The sequence below is a fragment of the Labrus mixtus genome, chromosome 2 (assembly GCF_963584025.1).
Source record: "Labrus mixtus chromosome 2, fLabMix1.1, whole genome shotgun sequence".
Taxonomy (NCBI): Eukaryota; Metazoa; Chordata; class Actinopteri; order Labriformes; family Labridae; genus Labrus; species Labrus mixtus.
This window is the reverse complement of record NC_083613.1, coordinates 16335059-16356500: the sequence shown is the minus strand read 5'-3', so window position 1 is coordinate 16356500 and position 21442 is coordinate 16335059. Positions and strand designations below refer to the sequence as shown.

General features: G+C 40.5%; 1 protein-coding gene across 1 annotated transcript; it reads left to right on the top strand.

Annotated features, from left to right (window-relative positions):
• The first annotated feature begins 2039 nt into the window (after positions 1–2039).
• On the top strand, positions 2040–18662 carry si:ch211-89o9.6 (early growth response protein 1-A). Its single transcript, XM_061053001.1, has 8 exons — positions 2040–2534; positions 5253–5350; positions 5436–5553; positions 5782–5918; positions 10779–10872; positions 12622–12737; positions 16041–16371; positions 17328–18662. Exons 1-8 carry the CDS (start codon positions 2225–2227, stop codon positions 17915–17917), a joined length of 1794 nt encoding a protein of 597 aa, XP_060908984.1. The 5' UTR covers positions 2040–2224; the 3' UTR covers positions 17918–18662.
• The last annotated feature ends 2780 nt before the right edge of the window (positions 18663–21442 follow it).

Genomic DNA, 21442 nt, shown 5'->3' with positions numbered 1-21442 from the left:
ATTGCTTGTCAAATTAACGTTTTTATTCAATTAACGTCTGATATATATTTAACACAATGCTTTGATTTGATGAATCCCCTGACATTTCACCATTTTGTACTCTTGTCTATCTTGTTTGTATTATTCTGTGTTCATGTTCTGTCTTACATAAATATCCTATATGGTCTTTGTATCAATAAAGTAAAATAAAAAAGCGGCAGCAGAGAGCTGGTTTGTAATAATATTGAAAAGAAAAAGTCTGCTTTTCATCGCCAGACCTACTTGTCCTTCTCATATTCACAAATTGTCAACTCATAACAATTTATTTATTCATAATGATGAATCCATTTGAGATTTAGTACCATCTAGTTTTAAGGGAGTCATTTACAACATGACATAAAAATCTACGATAATTTAACAAAAAAAAAAACAGAAATAAATGTTAACAATACACAAACAGACATAAAAAAACAGTCCACTTAGATCAAACAAAGAAGTGGATGAAAAACATTAACACCACACGATGGCCAATTGTTCCAGTCTACAGGAGCTTTAAACCTAAAATATCTTTTGCCGATCGCAATCTCATCATTTGGAACAACGAAATAAATCTGACTTGACTTCAAAGTTTGATGATTTGAGGTGAAGGCTATATTGTTTTAAATAAGGTGGATAATTGAATTGAGTACATTTGAATAAAAACTAAGAGATGGTGATTTGAGATTTTAAAAAAGACAACAAAGGACAAACTTGCTGAGGGTCTTACAAGCCAACAAGGTCAGATTTAGATGCATTTTGATAAAGAACATCACAATGATCCAGGATTGGGAGTATCAGTTGAGAGGTATATGGTTTCTTGAGAACATCTATTGAGAGTAAAACAGTCACAAGATCGATAAAAAACATTGATACCTACATTGACTTTACACAAGACATGATGATCAATGTTTGGTTTGAGAGTTCAGGATCAGGCCAAACACCAATATGTTTTAAATGATCAACTTAATGCAGATGAGTGCCGTCAGTACAACTGATTACGATGGGCCCAGATAGAGATTTGAGTTTCCTATTAGTAGAAAATAACTTTAGGCTATATATTTGACTTTGTTTTATCAAGATGTCATTTATTGGATAAAAGAACATAATGTTGAAGTTAGTCAATTCTATATTAACACAAATCTGTCTAAATATTATGTTGGTAGATCAGTTTTTTTTTAACAAGGAGGGACTTCTTATCACCTTTGAAGAATTTATTTTAGAAAATAATATCCCTTAAACACCAGGGGATTATGTAAAAGTGTTTTGAGCTATCTGGAGTCTGTAAAATATCAACCCAGGATCAATGTCCACCTGTACCACTGTTATCAACAGCAAACACACCAATGGGGAAAATCTGTGTTTCTAGTTCTCCTAGTTATATCAACAGATCTTTAAGAACAATGTTCTAAACAGATGTTACAACATGTTGTGTCATGTACTGTCTGTCATTTTGTATTGGAATAAATGGCATGGAAGAAAACTCCTAAAAGTAAGGAAATTTCATTTTAAACTAATCCATGAATTTTTCCAAACTAAAAATAATACATAGATAAAAATTAAATAATGTCAATCATTTTGTGTAGGCTATAGTGATATTTTCTTGGAGTTCATTAAGATTTTTTTTGCAGTCATTAAATGTCTTTACTGCTGGGCCTGTACATTGTGTAGTTCTATCTTCTGAAGAAAATAAATAATAATCGATATAATAAATAAATCCCCGATGGATAGTTGTTTATAGTTTTTGCCACAGTTGTTGAATTAACTCGGTGACTGTTGTTCCATATGTGACCTCTGGGGGCAGCAGCGTATCTTTGTTGTAAACAGCCTACCACAAGTTTTTTCTTTTTCTTTAATAAACATTATCAAACTGTAGAAATGTACAAAAAAATCAGACATACCGATAAAAAAAAGACAGGCACAAGGAATTTTTCAACATAAACATAATGAAAATAAAAATAATTTCATTGACATTCACTGATTTTGAAAAAAAGAAGTTCTGAAGCACAGGAAGTGACGTCGTGTGTTTGCAGTTTTCGCTCGATAACAGACGGAGGAGAAGCTACGTTAGTCTAGCAGTGTCTTCCCTCCTCTGTTTTTAAATGTTTCTGTGGTGATTTGACAGATCCAGAAACGTCTTCACCTCCGGAAGGCTTTCACGGTTCTTTTGCAGCTCCTTACCCGTCTCAGAGGCCTCCTCCGCGGCAGGATGTCGGGTCGACTGGCCTTCCAGACGCAGCTGGCCTCCATCATGGAGGTGCTGGCTAACGCTGCGGTGGCAGAGATCTGCAAGCTGGTGGACGATGACTACGCGGTGGTGAGCCTACAGATGTCCCAGTGTCAGCGGGAGAACAAGGCCCTGAAGAGGAAGTTACACCTGCTGGAGCTCAAGATGGCTCGGGGGAACGCCGAGAGGAGGCTCCGGGAGAGCGCCATGAACGGCGGCCGACCTAGAGTGCAGATCACCGGGGGAGACAGGCTGCGAGAGGCCGCCAACACCTCCAGGTCCTCCTGCACAGGTGAGATAAAACAAAACAGTGACGATCATGGGAATTTAAAGGAGGAGGCTCTGTTTTTGTTTGTATTAGTTTCTCTCCCAGTCCTGTAAGAGTAAAGATACAAGTGGACCAATAAATCATCATGTTGACTATCTCGCTTTTTAAATAAAAATAAAACAATTTTAAAAACCTCTTAGATGCTTAAAAACGATTTAAGCACTAAAAAGATGCAACTATTTCAAAGTTGAAATCATTGTTATTGTTTAAATTAAAATTCCAGAGTTTTAAAGGTGTGACACAAAGTTATTAAAAGATGACATGATGCCAGAATAGTAAATACACCTTGATATGATTTTAGTAAAAAATCAAATACTGATACTTATTTGATACCACGGAAACAAAAATATTTGTAAGTGTTTTACATTAAAAGTGCGGTAGAAATGTTTTGTTATTTGTTATTATTGTTACAAGTCACATACGCCCAATAATGGGAAATGTATTGTTTTGTTTAATTAACCAGAAATACTGACAAACTCCTGCAAGCTGTCTAAATTGTAAAAATATGTTGGCAACATTTTTTCAAAAATCAGTGTTTTGTACAGAAAGAATCATATTACATCACAATCTTTCTCTGAAGATGTGTTCTGAAGACCCACTCATGAGTGCGCATGCAGGCAGTGAAGCAGGAGTGGGAGATATGTCGGAGGGTGAGAGAGAGAGAGAGAGAGAGAGAGAGAGAGTGTGTGTGCAGGCTATGAAGTTAGATATGTTGCAAAATGTGAGAGCTTGTAGAATGTGATGTGAGAGCTTGTAGAATGTGATGTGAGTTTGTGGAATGTGATGTGAGTTTGTGGAATGTGATGTGAGAGCTTATAGAATGTGATGTGAGAGCTTATAGAATGTGATATGAGCTTATAGAATGTGATGTGAGAGCTTATAGAATGTGATGTGAGTTTGTGGAATGTGATGTGAGTTTGTGGAATGTGATGTGAGAGCTTATAGAATGTGATGTGAGAGCTTATAGAATGTGATATGAGCTTGTAGAATGTGATGTGAGAGCTTATAGAATGTGATGTGAGAGCTTGTAGAATGTGATGTGAGCTTGTAGAATGTGATGTGAGCTTATAGAATGTGATGTGAGAGCTTGAAAAAGAAAATATTCACAGAAAAAATATTCACAAATGTGTAGACCGATATTTACACAAATAAAATGACAGCTGCAAACTTGCAATCCAACATTTACTCACATCTTTTTTTCTTACTCGTGCCTATTATCCTTTACAACCACAACTCTGCGGTTACAACTTCTCAAATCTGCCACTACAACTGCACAAACTACTTTTCTCGCGTGAATCTGCGCTGCTTGAGTTTTGCAACACATTTTGCGAGACGTCTGTAGCAAAACAAATTTGTACTTGTAGAAAAAGAGAGAAGGTCCACTGTCCTTGCACCCCTCTTGTAAATGCACCTTGCTCCCATTAAAACAGAAGCTTCTCATGGCTTCGTTTAAAGACATGTTAATGTACAGCTGCTTGCTGCTGATGCTGTGCTGAATAATAAATTGTTCAATGGAGACAGAGGGGCAGTGGATAAGAAGTGAACAGTGCAGAAATGACTTGCGTTTACTGTGTCTGAAATTGTGTATGAGCACCCAGCAGCCACAATCTACTCTATCTAATCTTCTAATCCGTCAGACTACCGACAAACAAACAACCATTTTTACTGTCTTTGACTTGCTGTTTGAAGATTTACTTTTCTCTAATAATCACAGTGACTAGCAAAAATGGTCCTGCTCCATCATGTTCCACATCCAGTGAAATATCTAATCCAAACAACACATCCATAAAAATCCACAGATTGCTTCAAGTTTGCCATCGCTGTTTCCAACATCCCACTGTATTTTCTGTAATTATTCATTTTTATGGATTCACCTTTTCAACTGCGATACATCAAAATGGCAAGTTCGTCTCTGATCTTGAGATTGACACCTCATTTGGCCAATTACAACCACCCAGTCACTGTTCCCAGCCTACAAAAGCTAATGAGAGTCTGAGTTGAAAGTAGATACCTCCTCCTGTTTTGATGCATCTATAACCCACGGCCACGCCGATGACTGACGTTTCTCGTAGCTAATGAAATTCTGAATGTGGAACTGCTGCCTCAATCAATAACTCGCATCAAGAAAGCAGACAGAGCATTTCTAACTGTAAACGTATTGCAATCTGCGACAAAAGCTTGCCTTATTTCAACAGTAGTGCGCACGTTGGAATGATTTTTGGAAGAATTTTTAACGTATTCTGAAACTAGATTGTTAGCTCTCAACAGAGATCTTATTTGTGCTTGCAGTCGAAACGGTTTAAGAAAAGCTTTCAAATTCCTCAGAGTATGTCGGGATAGGAGTTTTTGGAAAATGTTACAGTATTATGCAGGAAAGGAACTTTTTTAAATTCTTTTCACAAACAGGTGGTCTACTTTTTATGTCATTTTTCATGTTCATGTTGATGTTGTGCAAGAGGCTGTAAACAAAGTTGCTTGTGTGACATTTGGCATTTAAACCCATGTGGATTTGACTTAGGAATGATTTTGAATATATCAAGATACATATTGTGTATCACAGTTCAGCTTAAAAGTATTGAGACATGATTTTTGTTCCATATCACCCAGCCCTTCTATCAGCAGAATTAAAACCACTTTGATTAGACTCTCCATGTTTCTAACAGACATGTCTCTGTGTTTCAGACGCAGGGTTCGGAGGACAGATGGACGTGGTTCTGTGGTCTGACCGAGCTGCGCAAGAAGACGCTGAGCTGATCCACACTGAGCGTGTGCAGAGGAAGGTGAGCGCGCCTCGGTCCTCCTCAAACCAAACCTCACAGAGTATGAATGTTAAACTGGTTTAATCTGGTCTAATCTGGTGTGCAGTCTCCAGATGTGGAGCTGGTGGAGGAGGATGCGGCACAGGTGAAGGAGGAGAAGGTGGAGGCGATCATGTCGAGGGTGACTGAGAGGGAGGAGGAGGAGGTGCTGATCAGAGAGGATGGTGAGTACAGACAGAGAGGAGACAAACGTCAGGCTGATGGTTCAAATCATTGTGTTTGTTAAAGGGTCGTCATGGTACCAGAATTTTAAACTTTGATATGATTCTAATAATAATCAAACGATATTGATACCACAGCTACAGAAATAGGGTTGATGTGAATACAAGTCGGCTACATAAAGATGCTTTAATAAGAACTGTTTATTCTTTGTCCTGGTGGTCTCTCTTCAGGAGTGCTCGAGCGTGTCCCCTGTGGACCAGGACAGCGACCCGGCCTCCACCAGCAGGACACCCAGTCCAGCTCCAACCAGACCCTATCCCCGTCCCCAGGCAGCAGGAGGAGGCGTACGGGCAGCAGAGGAGTGGAGGTCAGTGACTCCTCCTCTCTCCTTAGCTGTGAGCTTGTTGGCTCTCTGCAGGAAACAATTAACCGTTCGTACAGCGACTCTCAGTTTGACGTTTTGTGTGACTCCGAGAAAAACGCTAGCTTGTTGGTTGAGGAGTTTTTTGACGAGCGGTCGCGAGCTGGAGCCGAAGGGAGGATGCCGTCTTGTTCGTTCTCAATGGCGGTGGCAGATTTCCCATCATCGTCCTCGGGTTTGAACGGTCAGACTCGTTTCAGTCTCCCTGAGCGTGTGCCTGTGACCCAGCGCAGCAGAGTGAACCATCGAACAGGCGCCAAGGAGAGACTGTTTGTCTGCAGCTACTGTGGGAAAGCTTTTAACCGTCCCAAGAAAGTGGAGATCCACCAGCGCGTGCACACAGGGGAGAAACCGTTCAGCTGCTCCACCTGTGGGAAAACATTTTCTGAAGCTGGGAACCTGAGGAAGCACCAGCGGGTTCACAGTGGAGAGAAACCATACAGCTGCGGCTTGTGTGGACGAGGGTTCGCCTGGATCAGAAACCTGAAGACTCACCAGCTCAAGAGCCACCCTGAAGTGTACAGTGAGCGGACACCAGGGGGCGCACCTGAGCTGTCTTCTTTTATCTGAAGGGTACTGAAGGTGAAACATCAGAATGGAAACAGGACCTTTAATAAACAGATGCCAGTGTGTATGACAGAAGCATTAAAAGTGTTTATACTAAGTTATGTATGTCACAGTGTTTTCTCAACATGTAGAGTCAGAGCAGCTACATTTCTGCTTCATCATATAATGTGTTCACACTGAAGGTCCCACATTAGAATGGAGACACACTTTTAGCAGTGTGTGAACCTGAGCTGTGTTTCATTGTCTGTGTTTGAATGGCTCAGGATGATTCTGCTCTAACTTTGTGCTTTTAACGTGAGTTTAAAGAGGAGCTGCTCCGCCTTGCCCTCCACTCTTTGATCTAAAGACATCCTTAAAGAAAAATCTCTCCTGCTCATGTCGAATATCAAGTTCAGAAAAGTCAAAACTACAGTGTCCACCTAGCGTTTTTTTCCGGGCAGGAAAGCGCTGGTAAGCACTGAGTTGTAGAAAGACATCAACATGTTTCAGTCTGTGTGAGTGTGAACATGTTAATGAGGACATATTATAGCCCTTCTCCACCTTTTCAAACAGTCCCCTGTGGTCTAAATGAAGCATCTGTGCTGTGCTTCGGTCAAAATGTAACATGAATCAAGCACCAGAGGAGGTTTGTGACCCTGTAGAAACCAGCTCTCTCAGAACGCTCCGTTTTGGTGTGTGTGTCTCTTTAAATGCAATAAGCCCCCCCTGAGTTTTCCCCGTAGACATCACTCCTCTGTAGCCAGAAAAAAAATGGCAGACCTGCGCAAAAGTTTTGTTCGAGGCTGGGGGTGGAGTCCATGGGTGGAGATATCAGGGATTACCAGAATCCCACTGTGACATCACAAGGAGAGCAAATTTGAAACAGAGCATTTTTCTCTGTGTTGTAAGACTTATGCAGACCACAAACAAAGAACTGGATGGGTTTATTTTACATTTTGTGGGTCAGTAAACACTCAGGTTACCCAAATATATGAAAACACTGTAAAAGCGGATTTTTCTCTATATGTCCCCTTTAAACAGTCTGAAGCTAAAATGACTTGACTAAAGTCTAAATGAAGATTTAAGTTTACAATTTGACTAAAAGAGCAACAGAAGAATGAGATAAACATTTCGGCATCATAACGTTTAGCAATAATGTAACAGTTATCAGAAACATAATTTCTCTGGTTTGTTTGGAAATATGTTTTATTTTTCTGAGACGGGGAAATGTTCACTCTGAGCTCAGACTGCTCAGTGATGCTGTGTTGACATCACATCTCACTGTTCTGATAACAAACAGTAACCATCTTTAGTGGTCAGATTTCCTGCTCTTAACATCCCGACAGTTTTACTTAATCTAAGATTAAAACATTAGAACGATAATAAATAGAACCAGTAGTAAACTCTGTGTTCATCACCATGTTCTTCCTGTTAAAGAGCATAGAAAGTTCAGGAGCTTTGGAGGCGGGGCTTGTAGTACTGACTGGTTCTGATTGGTGGAGAACTTGCATCATTTAATTTGTCACCTTGTTGAAAAACTGCAGCTGTGAAGTAGCAAGTTTGATTTTATTTAGATTGAGTTGGAAACACAGACAACAACAGACTGGAGGAACTTTTAAGCCTACTAAAACTTTAGATCTGATACTTTTGAGTTCCTGCTTCTTCAGGTGGAAATGACCTTAGATCCTCAGCAGGAGTTTTAAGGAGGAGGCTCTGTTTATTTGCTCAACAAAGTAAAAATAAAGTTGGCTGGGAAATAAGTTTGTCTTAAATACACAGTAATAACACTCTCACCACATCATTAGAAATATGATTATGGACTGTTTTTATATTTCTGTGTAACCTGAACTGTCATCCAGTTTTTTTAGGATTTTCACAATATCAGAATTCAAACTTAGATATAAAATAAAAAATAAACAATGTCATACCTGTTTGATACCAAAGCAACAAAATAGAAGTCCTAGACACCCATTATTGGGTAATTAATTGATTTTAATGAACAAAAATTGGAGACAAACTCCTGCACACGGTCTAAAGGGTACAAAAAAATAAACATCAGCAGCCATCTCGGTCAATTACAAAAATATCTCAACGGATCCTCGTCCCGTCCCATTTCAGATTAAAGGCTGTGATTGGCCTGAGCAGAATCAGGATTGATTTGAATCTGAACTTCAGGTGGAGAAGAAGTTTCAGTCATAGAATAAAACAAAACCGATTCTGTGTGTGTGTGTGTGTGTGTGTGTGTGTGTGTGTGTGAGCACTGTGAAGGAGTGGATTAATGTAATGTTTGACATCATGTGTTTTCTATGAATAACTGTTCAATATTTGTAGCATTGGAATAAAATCTGCTTCTTAAACTCTTGTGAAGATGTTTTAATGAGCCTGAGTTTAATCTGAAGGGATCAGGTTTAAACTGATGCTTAGTAAGGTAAGGCTACCTGAGATTTGCAAAATTGCTACCATGACAACCTGAAAAAAAAGTCTTGTTCAGTGTTTGGTTGTATAAAAAGCAGCTCTGAGGAGATTACTGTTCATGTTTCAGTATGAACCTTTTTACTCAGGAAGTGACCATATTTGGATAAATGGGTGGAGCTGGAGAGTAGGGTCACTTCTGGTGCTAAAAATAAAGATGGCGGTCATTTTCATTTAGTATATTATGTTCCCACTTAGAGTCAAACACACCAGAAAGAGGGGAGGAGTTTCGGCAGGGCTACCTGTGATTGACATGATGATACCATGGCAACCTGTCAGTCAGAAGTGAGACGTAGCAAAGAGTTTGCAAGTTTTGCAAGAGTTTGCAAGTGTTAAATTAAAAAAAGGTGATTTTAAATTTCCTATACTGAAGTTTAAAAAAATTGCAGTTCCTCAAATGGCCACTAGAGGTTGTCACCCATTTCTCTCTTTATGACAACTGTACAGGCTTAATATTTGTACATCTCACCTGTTTACATTATATCAAGTCTTAAAGTGATGTAGAATTAGGGGTGTGGCCTCTGAGTGACAGGTGGAAGCTGCTAGCTGTCTGCTAGGCTTCACGTCAGCTAATTCAATCACTGACCTTTAACCTCTGGGACGTGTTTGTGCCGTTGGAACCCTTTGGAGATTTTTTTTCATGGAAATATCAGACAAAATATCTGTCTTGCTTCGTGCTTTATTGTTCTAACTACAAGTCTGAGCTCCACTTTTTAAAACCAGTCACATTATAGCATTATTATATTTACATGTAAGCAATAACTAGCAGCTATCTGTGACTGAGAGAACCGCAGTGTCAGCTTGTTCAGCATTGCATTTATTTGTGTTAGCGTGCATTGGGTCAGGATTAATGTGGGAGTTGATAAAGAACAGACAGAGGATTATATTTCTAGCTCTGTCCACCAAGACCAGCTGCCTTTGGATCAAGCTTAGAAACACTCCAACATACATTAACCTCATGATTTGAAACTTTGCCCACATTTAGTTTGGGCATCCAGCATTGTAACACTATCTGTGAGTTTCCTCCAAATAAGATCATGTGTCTTCAGGCATGTGTATAAATCAGTTCTTATTATTCTTCTTTGTTAACAGTGAAAGGAATAAATGATACAGGGCGTCGGTAGCCTAGTGGTGAGCACGCCACATGAACGGAGGCTGAAGTCCTCTAAAGCAGGCAGCCCAGGTTCAGGTCCGACCTTTAGCTTCTTTCAAGTTTTTCCCTAAATCAGGCTGTCAGTCTGTAAAATGTTTTCACTTTCTCTGGAATGACGTATTCCTCACAGCGTTTTAGATCAGGTTTAATATCGGCAGTGGTCACTGTGAGTACTCTTACAGTCTATTTATTTTATTTTGGAGAGGAGTCCAGGACTGAAAGTTTGAGACAAATATCGATGAGTTCAAGAAAATCTGATCAATATTATTTTTTAAACTTCAGAAAATCTTTTCAAAATGTTTCTTCTCATTAGGTTTTTCATGGTTCACTTTAGATTTAAAACGAAGAAAGGATCAATTTTGAGTAATTAAAGCAGAATAATGATCTCCCCCTGCAACCTCAAAGTTTTATGTTAAGTCTAAAACGTTCTATAAATGTATTTATAAATGTGTAATAATGTTACCTGAGCTCTGGATGAACACTGCTGCTCTCTCCTCATGTTTCTGTCATGTTCTAATGATGATGCTCAGTGTCCGTGTGCACTAACATCACACACTCCTCTCTTCACCCTGTGTGTGTGTGTGTGTGTGTGTGTGTGTGTGTGTGTGTGTGTGTGTGTGTGTGTGCAGAAGGAGGAGGAGGAGGAGGACGTGGTGCTGGTGAAGGTGGAGGAGGTGGAGCAGGTGGGGGCGGGGCCTCAGAGTCAGCGCAGCCTCAGCATTCAGGAGGGTGAGTGTATGGGGTGCCGATTGTAAAAACGTTGTTATAAATATATTTTAGATATACTTTCAATATTTAGTTAATATTCTTCTTTTTACACAAATAATTGCAAAGTTTAAGTGTTGAAGAAATATTTAATAATAAATCTAAATGTAAAATCTAAATCTAAATGTTAAATCTAAATCTAAATGTTAAATCTAAATGTTAAATCTAAATCTAAATGTTAAATCTAAATGTTAAATCTAAATCTAAATGTTAAATCTAAATGTTAAATGTTAAATCTAAATGTTAAATCTAAATCTAAATGTGAAATCTAAATGTTAAATGTTAAATGTTAAATCTAAATGTTAAATGTTAAATCTAAATCTATATCTAAATGTGTCGCCAAGTGTAAAGCTAAATATTTAGAAAATATGCAAATCATGTAATTCCACGCCCCTTGAATTAGCCTCAGACCAGCGCACGGCCACACCCACACCCCTGACCTCGTATCAGTAGGTGAAACCAGGGAAGACCCAAGCATGGCCGCTTCCCTCACAGCAGGAGAAATCGAGCGGGTGGTTTTGGCCGGTGTGCGAGCTGCTCTCCAAGGAGCTCAACCATTACCATCCACATCGTTAACGATAGGTTAAGTGTTTTTAATATAGTACTTGAATACTTTCTGGAAGTAGACATTTGTCTGCTTTAATCCTATTAATGCAGTTTAAAATTCTACTAGATCAGTACGTTTTAGTGCTTTTGACCTAAGAAAAGTGGGAACGTGTGATCCTGATATCCAACATTGTGAATTATTCTTTTTTCCAGGCCTTGCATGCCTGACAAAAATATAAATAATAAGTAACAAATCATTCTGGTGCTGACCGTTGAGGGTGACATTTTGAATTATTGAGTCGGCTCATTGTACACTTCTCTGATATCAACACTTCTAAGAATGAGGCATACTCAGAAGAAAAAGTCCAAATGATTTAGTACCAGAATTTGTCTGAGAGTCGTCTTTTTTTCAATGTGGCTGCTGAAAGGAGCCCTAACATATATCTGTGTTTACAACCAGAGAGAGAGGGAAACTAAAATAGATCAACTGAAGTCAGGGAGTCATTTGTTTGGAATTAATGACACTATTAAGAGATATTTAGAAATCAAAGGAATGAAATACATAAAAGAATGTAGATGAAACAGATTGAATGTTCCTTCCATGCATCATGTTAACAAAATGAGGTCTTAGGTTTGAAAACACTTAGTTTCATCTTTCTGTACAATGTCACATAAAATGTTTTAGTCCAACATTTCAATCTTTGATCAAACTTTTCATCATCATTCAATCATTCCAGCTGAGAGTTTCGATTTCTTCTCTAATGTATGTTATCACTTACACAGATTGTTTTTTAGACTTTAGAGGGGGAGTTCATACAAAATAAATGTTCATGTATTCAGACACTTAAAGAACGCACAGAAACACTGCAGCTGTATCATGTTCATTTGTTTCTGGAGTAAAAGAAAAGGTATTGATTAAAAAACTGAAACCAGACAAAAAAAAATGAGAGGAAGAGGAAACATGCCTGATGCTTCTGTTTCCTGTCACCGTGTTTAATTTAAAAAAAAACTTTTCTTTGACACAAACTCATCATCAGTGATCGAACACACAGCAGGAATCTGATCCTTTGCGTGCACTGTTTCATAACAACAACAATGACAACACCAATAATAATAATAATAATGAATAAATAAATAATAGTAATAGTCCTTTCTCTACGTCTGCAGGTCTTGTGGAGTCAAGCACGGACGACTTCAGAGCCGCTCTAGCGTTTGATGACATCACACAGAGCTCCAATAGTCAGCTGTCTGACCTGCAGGAGAGTGGGCGGGGATTCTCAGAGGTCAGCTATGGTACTTCCTCGCTGTGGACCAATGGTGGGGGTAGTTATTGTCATGACAACAGCCTCCCGGGGCCGTCCTCTCACTGTGTCCCCCTCTCTTACCTGCCCAGTGCTCTGATTGGAGCAGAGCTGGGCGATGCTGGGAGGGGATTGGCTGCTGAGAGCTCTCAAGGTTTCCACACCTCTGTGTCCTTTCAGCAGCAGCTTCCTGTAATCGACCTGTCAGAGGAGTCTAGCCATGCCCCCTCTTTAGATCAGGTACAGGGCCCTCCTGAGGGTCAGAATCGGCCTCAGGCTCCGGGGGGGTCCAGCAGGAGGCGGGTCTATACCTGCAGGTTCTGTGGTAAAGGCTTCAGCTCCCCCACTAGCCTGGGGTCTCACCTGAGAACGCACACAGGGGAGAAACCGTACGGCTGCAACGTGTGCGGGAAAAAGTTCTCCCATTTCTGTAACCTGAAGATACACAGACACATCCACACCGGAGAGAGACCGTACCAGTGTTCCCTGTGTGCCGACCGCTTCGCCGACCCCAGCAACCTGAGGAAGCATGAGAAGAGACATCACGTGCAGATGTAGAAACGTAAAAACACCAGACACGCATAGAAACACAACCCACAGATACACACCCCTCCCTGCGCTCTGAACGCTCCTCTGAACCCAGAACCTGACAAAGCACGATAAGAGACACCACCGACAGCAGACACCACCCACAGACATTAATAACACCACCCACAGACATTAAAAAACACCACCCACAGACATTAAAAACCACCACCCACAGACATTAATAACACCACCCACAGACATTAATAACACCACCCACAGACATTAAAAACACCAACCACAGACATTAATAACACCACCCACAGACATTAAAAAACACCACCCACAGACATTAAAAACACCAACCACAGACATTAATAACACCACCCACAGACATTAAAAAACACCACCCACATACATTAAAAAACACCAACCACAGACATTAATAACACCACCCACAGACATTAAAAAAACACCACCCACAGTCATTAAAAAACACCAACCACAGACATTAAAAAACACCACCCACATACATTAAAAAACACCAACCACAGACATTAATAACACCACCCACAGACATTAATAACACCACCCACAGTCATTAAAAAACACCACCCACAGTCATTAAAAAACACCAACCACAGACTTTAAAAAACACCACCCACAGTCATTAAAAAACACCAACCACAGACATTAAAAACAACACCCACAGACATAGAAACACCACCCACAGTAGTAGAAACACCACATAATAGACATAATAAACTACGCCAGCACATATAAAAGCACCACCCACACACGAAGAAATACAAGCAACGCAGACACCACCCCGATCCCTGAACTCTGAGCCCTTCTCCAACCCCAGCGCATAAAGAGACACCACCCACAACAAAGATAACATCCACAGACAGACACACGCTCCCAAAAGAGACACCACCCTAGACGAAGACATTGTCCAAAGACAGAGACACCAAACTTAAAAAGACCACCCGCAGACGTAGACACCAACCACAGAGACACCATCCGTGTCTCAAAGTTGCTGTGCTCAGAATACTTCCTAAAGCACAGCAACCTGAAGAAATATGACAAGGCACACCATCCACAAAGACGCCAACCCCGACGTTGAAACTCTCTCTGACGTAGACAGTCAGGCATGTCTCAGACCTAACCCTGCTTGGTTTCTTAATAACTCCCATTGAGTTTACGCCTACATCTTAAAATCCAACAAACTCCACCTTCCTGTAAAACAAGCTAAAGGAGATTCTTGTGATGTCTGTCACATGATAAGAAACATGTTTCTAAAGCTCCAAACTAAACATTTTTTATTCATACAAACTGATGTGAATTCTCTGGTAGAATTTCTCAGTAAAGTTTGAAAAGCTGAGGCTGCATTTTAAAATCCAGGAAATAGAAACTACAAGCAGGATGAACAGACTCAGTTGTTAAATTGAAAAAGCATCAATCATTTTTCTGGTAACCAGGGAGATAATGGAGGTGTGTTTTTGTGTTTAGAGAGTAAGTGTTAAAGAGGACATATACCCACCAGCTCTCTCAGAACGCTCTGTTTTTGTGTGTGTGTCTCTTTAAATGCAATGAGTCCCCCCTGAGTTTTCCCGGTAGACATCACTCCTTCGCTTGCAAGAATAAAAACGTCAGACCTGCACAAAAGTTTTGCTCTACGCTGGGGGTGGAGTCCATGGGTGGAGATACTAGGGGAGGGGATTTTTCATAATATGTCCCCTTTAAAGGACGGGGGCTGTATAGAATAAAACTCAGCAAGATAGAGAGTGATTTCTGTTGGTACAGGACAAACACTGTGTGGAAGTTCACACTGTTTTCTGCTTTTTAACCTCATTTTAATCATGTTCTTTCATAATGCCTCAGGTCCATGTTGTCTTCTGTTTGTGAAAGTGCCTTTAATGTAAATATGAAGCCTGTGTGTAACAGCCACACACTGTAAATGTACCTTCATCTTTTTTATTGTGTCACAGTTTTGTAAACTCAGATATTTCATTAAACTTTCTACAAACTCAACATGTGAATTTGTGTTTTTATTACAAATCCTACATTACAAAACTGTGACACAATATAAGCATCAAATCTATAAGTTATATATATATATAATATATTCATACACTCTAGTGTAAAAGGCTCACATAATTATAGATTGGGACTCCCCTCAGGATTGTCCTGCACATACTGATAAGGGCTGTAATATATTCATTTATTCTACTTAGAGCAATGAGAGTTTAAAATCCTCATTATTAGTCTGAGTGTGTGAAGAGCTGCAAAGAGAGAGTCAGGGAGAGTTCAAATATGAGATTTTTTTCTGCACAAACACAGCACAGAGCTCAGACATTTCTAGTAGCACCACTGATTGCTGTGTTTTTTTAGACACTTCCTACTTTATCTTTTAACACCATCTGACAGCACTGTACGTTTGGAAGTTGAGTGCTTACGTTAGCTGTCGTCTGACTGCAGCTGAGGAGTGATTAAAAGGCTTGCTCTGCGACTTTCAGACCAAAACAAGCGCTCTCTTCAGACATGCCTCCTTCATCCCTCAGCTCCTCTCTCCCCTTCACGCCTCCACACTTCACCCGCCCTCCCCTCCCATCCAGTTTCACTTACAGGGACAGAAACAGCAGCCGCCGAGTGCCAATAAACATCTGTTAACAAGACTATGCAATTAAATTCAAGTGTTATTATTATTATTACTGTTATATTAAGGCCTCCTCTTTCCCCTCCCCCTTCTCTCCTCAGTCTGCAGAGTCCACCCCTGCGATGCCACAAGAACCGGGAAGCGTGGTGGCGGTCCAGCTGAAGGACTCCGAGAGGAGGACCAGGACCAGAACCACTACCCCCTCTGAGTTCTCTCTGTTTGACCTGGAGACCTTCTTCACCCGCTGGGCCCCTGACTCGGACTCCGTGCCAGCCCCCGGAGGGCCCTCCTGTTCTTTCACTAAACATGACTCGGCTCAGAGTGAGCGGGACCGAGTCATTGTTGTAGAGAGTGAGGCTCAGCATGTGGTTCCGGCCCCTGAGGAGGCGGCAAGGAGGCTGAGTAGAGGACTCCATCAAACCGGATCACAGGGTGAGAGAGCGGCCAGGATGTATCAATGTTTACATGCGTTTATTTTGTAGTTTTCATTCAAAAGTTTGTCTGCTGGTATGTAGTCGTTTTTTAAGCGTGATGATGTCAGACACTGATCAGTGGCGCAGCTGAAAATACTTAATACTTCAAAAGTCAACTGTGTGTCAGCAGCTCTCAGATGCTTTGTTGTATTAGACAAACAATACAGTTTGTTCTTATAATAATAATAACTCCTGCAGCAAGATGTCCGATGTGTCCTTGGGCAACCTCGAATTGCTCCAGCTGCTTGGTCGGTGGCGTATGACTGGGATTAGTTACTTTTGATGGTCTCACTACACATCAGCCTCTGCCATCAGTGTGTGAATGATTAATAGTAACTTGGATTTATATAGCGCCTTTCAAGAAACACAAGGATGCTTAGAGTAGGTGTGACCTGCGGTGTAAAAACGCTTTGAGTAGTCAGAAGACTAGAAAAGCTCAAGTCCATTTACCATTTAGGCAGGGTTCAGTGTGGACTTTACACAACGTGTACACAGCTGCTGACACTGACTCCAACTCTGATTCAAAAGCTTTTTTGAAAACAGCAAAAATGAAGTGTGTCCCAATCAAACATAAAAACCATAACCAAAAGGAAAAACACGCACAGGAGATGCTTTATGCGCTCGCAGTTGCGTGAAAATACCTTTTTGTTGTGTTACTCTGTGCACACATACCTCTAAGTTGCGAGTTGTAAGACACGATACACTTTGTTGCCCCCCCCCCCACCCCGTAAATTTGTCTTGGACTCAAATTGCTATAAAAATTCAACTGCCTCGACCGTAGAGTCAATAAATACAAACAATAAAAACAAACTCAATCATCGTGTAAACATAGTAGTTCATATTTGATCTAAATCTAACACCATAGAATAACAGCTTTATTAATGCCTTTCTGACGTGATATTCTTTCTCTGCCAGCTGGCCCATCAGTGTCTGCCCCCCTGAGGATGCAAGCTCCGCCCCCTCAGCCTCCATGGAACAGAAGCTCCGCCCTAATGAGGAAAGCTCAGCGTCATCAGATCAGCAGCAGGATGTCTGCACGAACCACAGCTCCCAGTAACACTCCCAGTGTCAGCTCCACCTGCAGCTCCTCAGCCGCTCCAACTGTTCGAGGATCCACAGCGGCGTCCGTCAGCATCAACATCTCTGCTCAGCCTCGAGCCAGCCTCCTGTCCTGCCACAATAAAAGCCTGGCTGCCTGCATAGGGCTCGGCGAGCAGCGCAGGAAGAGCTACGTGTGTCGAGCGTGCGGGAAAGCGTTCTCGGGTCAGTCCAACCTGGAGGCCCATGAGAGAGTCCACACCGGGGAGAAACCTTTCAACTGCGACACCTGCGGGAAACGTTTCTCTGAGGCGGGGAACCTGAAGAAACACCAGAGGGTGCACACTGGTGAGAAACCTTTCAGCTGCGAGCGCTGTGGTAGGAGGTTCGCCTGGATCTGCAACCTGAGGACTCACCAACAGTCTGCTACGGGCTGTGGCCCCCCGACTGTAGGGGGGCAGAGCTGAGCTGATTATTATTAATGCTAACACTGTTTTATTTAGGCAAGTCCTAGACACCCAATATTGGGTAAGTTATTCTTTTTAATCAACAAAAATTGCAGTCACACTCCTGCAGGAGGAGGAGCTCAGCAATGTACTGAGGTGAAAGACCTCAAAGACGGCACCAGGATTTTGAAATGGACAAGAAACGTGATGGGGAGCCTATGCACAGAGGATAGAATTGGTGTAACCTTGCGATCTCGCTATTTCTGGTTAAAAGACGAGCTGCTGTGGTTTAAGCCTATGTGGCTTCAGGGCCTATATTACAAACTGTCAGTAAACTCAGCTCAGCAGCTGATTGAAATCCTTCATTCAACTCAAATGATTCATTAAAACCGACATTGATATGATGTGAAAAGGAAAAAAAAATAAGGGTTGTCACATGCCCAGAACATAAAACTTTAATATGATTCTAGTAAAAATGAAACTATGTCTATACTGGTTTGATACCACAGCAACAATCATATAAGTCCTTGACACCCAATTGTGTGTCATCTATTGTTTTACATTTTAAAAAATTGCAGCAAACTCCTGCACACTGTCTGAATTACACAAAAACATTGTTAACCTTTGCGTAAGGAAAAGTTATTTTTAGTTTTTTTGTACAATTAAGACAGTCTCGCTCTTTTAGACAAAACTCTGACTGAAGATCTGTAGTTTCTTTCTAAAAGCTTCAGTTCCTTTTGATACTATCCATCATTGTAATAACACAGATTGTATTTTGTTTTAACAAGTGGTATTGATACCTAAGAAAGTAGCAGGCTGGTGTTTTAACGTCCAGCTGACAGTCAGTGTTTATAGATATATAAACCAGATTTGAGAGACTGAATTCTGAGACTGAGCTGAGTAACACATCAGAGTCAGACATGGTGTTCACTCTGCACACTTGTTTTCATTCTTCATTAAAACAGGCTGATACTTCCATATGTCTCAACAGTGTCATTAAACAATAATGCTTCACTTGAAGGACTAAAAACTGGTCTGGTCTTCCCCTGACTTGTTCTTTACATTGTGCTGCATTCTGTTAATCTCCATGCTGCAAACAGGAAATATAATAATCTCTCTGCACATGTTTACACATCCAGGAGTCTGCAGAGAAACACAAGGACACAAATGTTGCTTTATGGGAATGAAAATACTATTTTTTTCTCACCCTAATACTGATGATGGTCATTGTGAAGCGTTGAGGTTTTTCAATTGTGTTTTGATGTCTAAATTAATTGAAATCAAGACCAATGAGAGCGACTTTTATGCTACATCCCAGCACAACAGACCCCAGCAGGAAGAGGGTTTGTGCTCCGTCAGCTTTGATTGACAGCTCTGTTTTATACTCTGAACACATCATGAATGATTTTGTACTGTGTGCAAAATAAACATTTTTAAAAAACACAAAATAAACATTTCAGCTCTCATTGCTTTGAGTTAACTTACAGTGTTATGGTTTTCTTCTATCATATGAATAAGTGAAAACACAGAGTTAAACTAACATGATGATGTCTTCATCAAGTACAGTGGTTCCCAAAGTGGGGGTTGTGACCTCCCCGGGTGGACTCTTTACACACACACACACACACACACACACACACACACACACACACACACACACACCTCTCGATCTATTTAGTTTTGTGTGTCCACTTAACTCTATACATGGAAATGTATTCTTGTATTCTGTTTCTATAGCCTGATGTTCGCTACAATATATGCCTGGGACACTGGGGGTCCCGACACTGAGGCACCTTTATTTGGGGGTCGCAAGCTGAGAACATTATATTAATTATACCCACTCTATATACATTGTCAGAGTAGGCCATGGGGAGCAAGTTCTTGTATATCTCGTTCTCGATGGAAATCTCCCGCGCTAAATCACTTTAAAACTTGCTGCATTTTCCGCTGTAAGGAAATGGGAAGAATGCTTTGATACTATATAGTAAAACATTTACTTAAGATTTGAGAGAAAGCATATTGACGAATAAACCCCTGTCAAATATTGCTCCCTGTGGTTATGTAAAGAGCCACATGGTCGCACATCTCAGTGGGTAGCACAATTTGATAGGCCTTATTTTACACAATTACACAATTCCCTCATCGACGGGAATCGAGCATATAGACCAGTGGTGTCCAAACCTTTTGCGGGCCAAAATTGTCGTGTTAGAATCGCTTGCGGGCCACAGGTTTTGTTTTTTAAAATATAATTGAAAAAATAGTAAGGCTTTGTAGATCAGAATCAAAAGGCTCGCTAAAGAAACCCTTTAATATGGGGAAATCTAGGTATTTTGATTTCTTCGTTTTTTTCTCAGAATCAAGCCTGTAACGTGGTTCATTTTTTTGGAAAAGCTTTCTGCATTTGGCTCAGGTCATTAAATGGTTAAACAACAGTCCGCTTGTTTACAAAAACTGTGCATATGTTTTTTTTTCATAGTTTACAAAAAAATGTGGAAAATAGTAAAAGCTGTAGATTTAAAAACAACAACATACATGTTACTGAACATTTTCTATTTTAGGAATATTGTTCAGCCCTTGTTAACATGAAAAAGAAAAATAAGAAAATGTGCCAATCTTAATCGAGGCCTGGGGCCAAAATCTTCTGATTCTTCATTTGAAGTCACGGGCCACAGAAAATCCCCTCAAGGGCCGCAAATGGCCCTCGGGCCGCACGTTGGACACCCCTGATATAGACCGTAAATATTAAGGAAAAGAGGCGGAGACACGGAGAGGATATCTGATTTTATTGGTTAGAAATGGATGGGTTAACCGGTCGATTCCGAGGTTGAGCTGTCGAAAATACAGGCTACGAGTTACGAGGTCTTTACTTTACAGCGGTACATATCTATTAAGAAACTGTAGACTAATTAAATTCTTCTTTGAAATATGTTTTTTGGATATCAACGCCATTGTTCCTACCCACGATGATTATTCTGGATCTGCATAAAAGTCTTCCCAAGAAAACCCCAAACCTAGAGTGGCTGTTGTTTAACTAAGACTGTCAATTTGAATGTCTTTAAACCTTACTAGTAAAAATACAGTTTGACTGTAAGTAAGGACTACACTATTGTTGGCATCTAAAATATAATAACCGATATTAGTGTTAATCGGTCTGACATAATGTAATGGTGACATAATGTAACACTCATGGAGAGAGAAGAGAAAACACATAGCAGAGGATGGTTTCGATCCATCGACCTCTGGGTTATGGGCCCAGCACGCTTCCGCTGCGCCACTCTGCTGTATGAATGCCATCAAACCACTGTTTCTATTTGAAGTAAAACAATGGTCATTATCCAAAATCAATATTGTTTTCCTATAGATGCGAGTTAAACACCATACATATAACACTTTTCTATACGAAAACATCAACTTTCCACTTGCATATCCTAACTCAATTTAGCCTTTTTCTGTCGTGACGCGGTAACTAGACGGAGGGATCGAGTCTCTCTGTCGGCTGTCTCCGGTTAGGAATTGTATGTTGGTTTTCTCCGTGTGTTCAGGTAC

What these genes read in the sequence shown, in the direction of transcription:
- si:ch211-89o9.6 (XM_061053001.1), top strand. Translation starts at nt 2,225, where the DNA reads ATGTCGGGTCGACTGGCCTTCCAGACGCAGCTGGCCTCCATCATGGAG. An exon ending in CTGAGCGTGTGCAGAGGAAG is followed by an intron (nt 5,351 to 5,435) that starts GTGAGCGCGCCT and finishes TCTGGTGTGCAG; the next exon opens with TCTCCAGATGTGGAGCTGGT. An exon ending in CCATCAAACCGGATCACAGG is followed by an intron (nt 16,372 to 17,327) that starts GTGAGAGAGCGG and finishes TTTCTCTGCCAG; the next exon opens with CTGGCCCATCAGTGTCTGCC.